General features: G+C 44.8%; 1 protein-coding gene across 1 annotated transcript; it reads left to right on the forward strand.

Moving 5' to 3' along the window:
• Positions 1-238: 238 nt before the first annotated feature.
• On the forward strand, positions 239-3,351 carry LOC308163189 (tripartite motif-containing protein 16-like; the record flags this gene model as incomplete). The annotated part of the gene is made up of 6 exons (XM_080550706.1): positions 239-814; positions 1,417-1,512; positions 1,806-2,039; positions 2,217-2,376; positions 2,599-2,658; positions 2,822-3,351. 6 exons carry the CDS (start codon positions 239-241, stop codon positions 3,349-3,351), a joined length of 1,656 nt encoding a protein of 551 aa, XP_080406832.1.
• Positions 3,352-3,830: the final 479 nt, after the last annotated feature.

Raw genomic sequence — 3,830 nt, forward strand, 5'->3', positions numbered from 1 at the left:
ATCGACGCACATTGTGTCGGAAGATCGACGCTGTGTCGTGACAACTGCGTCGAGCGTAACATCACATGAACACTGTTCTTGGCCTCTGTCCAACACCACTCCCTCTACACTACAGCTCCAGGGCAACAGAACCAGGAAGTGTCCCCGCCCTCAAAGCACTAAACACTTCTAGAGAAACGAAACTTATCACTGATACTCTGTCCTGACGCTGTTCTGTCTGGCAGTGTTTGAAGCAAAAATGGCAGAGGGCATGGACTCCTTCTGTTGTCCGATCTGTCTGGATCTACTGAAGAATCCGGTGGCTATTCCCTGTGGACACAGTTACTGTATGGGCTGTATTAAGGGCTGCTGGGATCAGGATGACCAGAAGGGGGTCTACAGTTGCCCCATGTGCAAGGAAAGCTTTATTCCCAGGCCTGTTCTGAGGAAAAACACCATGTTGGCTGAATTAGTGGAGAAACTGAAGAAGACAGGACTCCAAGCTGCTCCTCCTGCTCACTGTGATGCTGGACCTGGAGATGTGGCGTGTGATGTCTGCACTGGGAGAAAGCAGAAAGCCCTCAAGTCCTGTCTGGTTTGTCTTGCCTCATACTGTGAGACTCACCTCCAGCCTCACTATGAATCTCCTGCCTTTAAGAAGCACAAGCTGGTCGAAGCCTCCACACAGCTGCAGGAGAAGATCTGCTCTCGTCATGACAAACTGCTGGAGGTGTTCTGTCGCACTGATCAGCAGTGTATCTGTGTGCTGTGTGTCATGGATGAACACAAAGGCCATGATACAGTCTCAGCTGCAGCAGAAAGGACTGAGAAACAGGTAAGAACCAGAGCTACTCGTTTGATAAAGGTAGAACTGACTGTGTCTTCCCACCTGCAGCTTTCTATGAATTAATGATTGACAGAAAGGAGAGAAACTTCATGTAAGAAATGAAAGAGAGGAGGGATTGTGATTTTAGAAGCTCCTAATGGCTGTAGAAAAGTTATATTCATATACAGTTGTGAACACACACTCTAAGATAGAAAATCCACCACTATTTACATGTTTTTTAAACAAATTCATCCTTTATTGGGCTGGCGTGGAGCTGGAAGTCCATGTCCATGACACTAAAGTGAGTTAATGATTGAAATAATCATTTGACCAGGATGTTATGATCAGATCATTTTACTGTAATCTCTATGTTCTGAAGAAGAAAAAAAAAAAGTAAAACATTGCCTTAATGTACAGTACATGTATTCCATATGAGTTACAAATTCCATGATATATTTAAATGAGTATTAATCACAAAAGTAAAAATATTGTTAGGTTTTTTAATCTGCAATTCTTAGGCATATTATTGGTGATGTGCACCAATGCCGAATGTCAGTATATATACTGTATATATACTATAATCTGGCATTTATATCACTATTTGTCCACAGAGGCAGCTGGGGATGAGTCAGCAGAAGGTTCAGCAGAGAGTCCAGGAGAGAGAGAAGGAACTGAAGGAGATCCAACAGGCTGTGGAGTCTCTCACAGTGAGTATTGACCAGAGGAGACGCACCATTACTGCTCTCCTCCAGTCAGCCATTCTCCACTTTTTTAAAATGTATTTTGAATTTAACTTGTATTTATGCAATCCCACTGTGTGTGTGTGTGTGTGTGTGTGTGTGTGTGTGTGTGTGTGTGTGTGTGTGTGTGGTGTGTGTGGTCTGTGTGGTGTGTGTGGTGTGTGTGTGTGTGTGTGTATGGTGTGTGTGTGTGTGTGTGTGTGTGTGTGTGTGTGTGTGTGTGTGTGTGTGTGTGTGTGTGTGTGTGTGTGTTCTAACAGCGCTCTGCACAGGCAGCAGTGGAGGACAGTGAGAGGATCTTTACTGAGCTGATCCGCTCCATTGAGAGAAGGCTCTCTGAGGTGAAGCAGCTGATCAGAGCCCAGCAGGAGGCAGCAGTGAGTCAGGCTGAAGGACTCCTGGAGCGACTGGAGCAGGAGATCGCTGAGCTGAGGAGGAGAGACGCTGAGCTGGGGCAGCTTTCACACACAGAGGACCACATCCATTTCCTCCAGGTAACTACACTGACCTTCCATCTGGAATACTGAAACGACCTTACTGTTCAATTATTCATTTATTCTCCCCCCCCTCTCTCTCTCTCTCTCTCTCTCTCTCTCTCTCTCTCTCTCTCTCTCTCTCTCTCTCTCTCTCTCTCTCTCTCTCTCTCTCTCTCTCTCTCTTTCTCTCTCCAGAGTTATGTCTCTCTCTCCAGTCCCAGTGTACCTTCAGACTCACCCAGCATCACCATCCATCCTCTTCAGTACTTTGGAGATGTGACTGAGGCTGTGTCTAAGCTGAGAGAGAAACTAGAGGACATCCTTAAGGGGGAGTGGCCTAAGATCTCAACTATAGGTGGGCTAAAACTCTGTCTAGTCCCTTTATATAGGCAACTTTAGAACACAGTCCTAATCATCTCTGATACCATTCCTCATTCCATCCCATGCATTACAATGAGCCTGTCACCGATTTCTACCTCCTCCATTCTCCCCTGCATGTACTGTACTATATGTGTAATATGATATGATGTGAATGTTCTCTTTCTCTCTCTCTGTTAATGTGTTTGTGTGTCTGTAGTTGATGCTGTGGATGTATTCCTGCCACCAGAGCCTAAGACCAGAGCCCAGTTCTTACGATGTGAGTCTATTTCTCCAGAAGTAGATAAGTCTCCACTGATACTCTCTACAAACCATGAGATAGAACTAGAGAGCTCTAGGAGAGGGAGAGACTCATCAAAGACAGGTTAGATATCTGACTTCCCTTATTTCTCTGATTTGGTTTCTACTCTTCTCTCTTCCAGATTCCTGTCAGTTCACACTGGACCCAAACACAGCACACAAACAACTGTCTCTGTCTGAGGGGAACAGAAAGGTGACATGTGGACAAGCCCAGTCATATCCTGGTCATCCAGAGAGATTCACTAACCAGTATCAGGTGCTGTGTAGAGAGGGACTGTCTGGACGCTCTTACTGGGAGGTTGAGTGGAGTGCTACTTATGGTGATGCAGCAGTCTCATATAAAGACATCAGCAGGTCAGGTGGTGACAGTAAATTTGGATCCAATAACAAGTCCTGGAGGTTATTCTACCATAGTAGTGGTTATAGTTTCTATCACAATAGTGTTGAGACTGAAGTATCAGGCCCTCAGTCCTCCAGAGTAGGAGTGTACCTGGATCACAGGGCAGGTACTCTGTCCTTCTACAGCGTCTCCTCTGACACAATGACCCTCCTCCACAGAGTCCAGACCACATTCACTGAGCCCCTCTATCCTGGGATTGGGCCTAATTTTTATGGTTATGGCCACAGTGTTGAGTTGTGTCACCTGGAGTAGAGGTCTCTGTTAGAGTGGTGCTTTATCATAACCTATTATTCTGTAGAAACATCTTTCTCTGTGATTTAGTCTTCAGAGTTGTATCATTATATCATCATCACATATTCAATATAACATGCTCTGTTCCAGAAATAATGTATGTTTAGACTGGTGCCTTGGTTCATATATTAGTGTCGATTCCAACTATTCTGTTGGACATCTGTCATGGCAGAAGCCTTTTCTGATACTTAAATGTTGTTTATAGTTTATGCTCTAGAAAATGTATATTGATTATTGCTTCCCGTATCAAATCTCCATGCTATGATAGTGTTCCCATGGTCAATGTCTCCCTGTCAGTCCACATGTAAATGTTCCTTCTGTACTGATCACAGGTTATGAATGTGTTTCTGTACTGGTATGAACCAGTCTGGGTGTTTGCTCCATGTGATTGGATCAACAAGGTGTCAGCTCAGAGGGACACAACTATGTAGATCCAAGAC

The sequence above is a fragment of the Nansenia antarctica genome (assembly GCF_963989245.1).
Source record: "Nansenia antarctica genome assembly, contig: SUPER_7_unloc_1, whole genome shotgun sequence".
NCBI lineage: Eukaryota > Metazoa > Chordata > Actinopteri > Argentiniformes > Microstomatidae > Nansenia > Nansenia antarctica.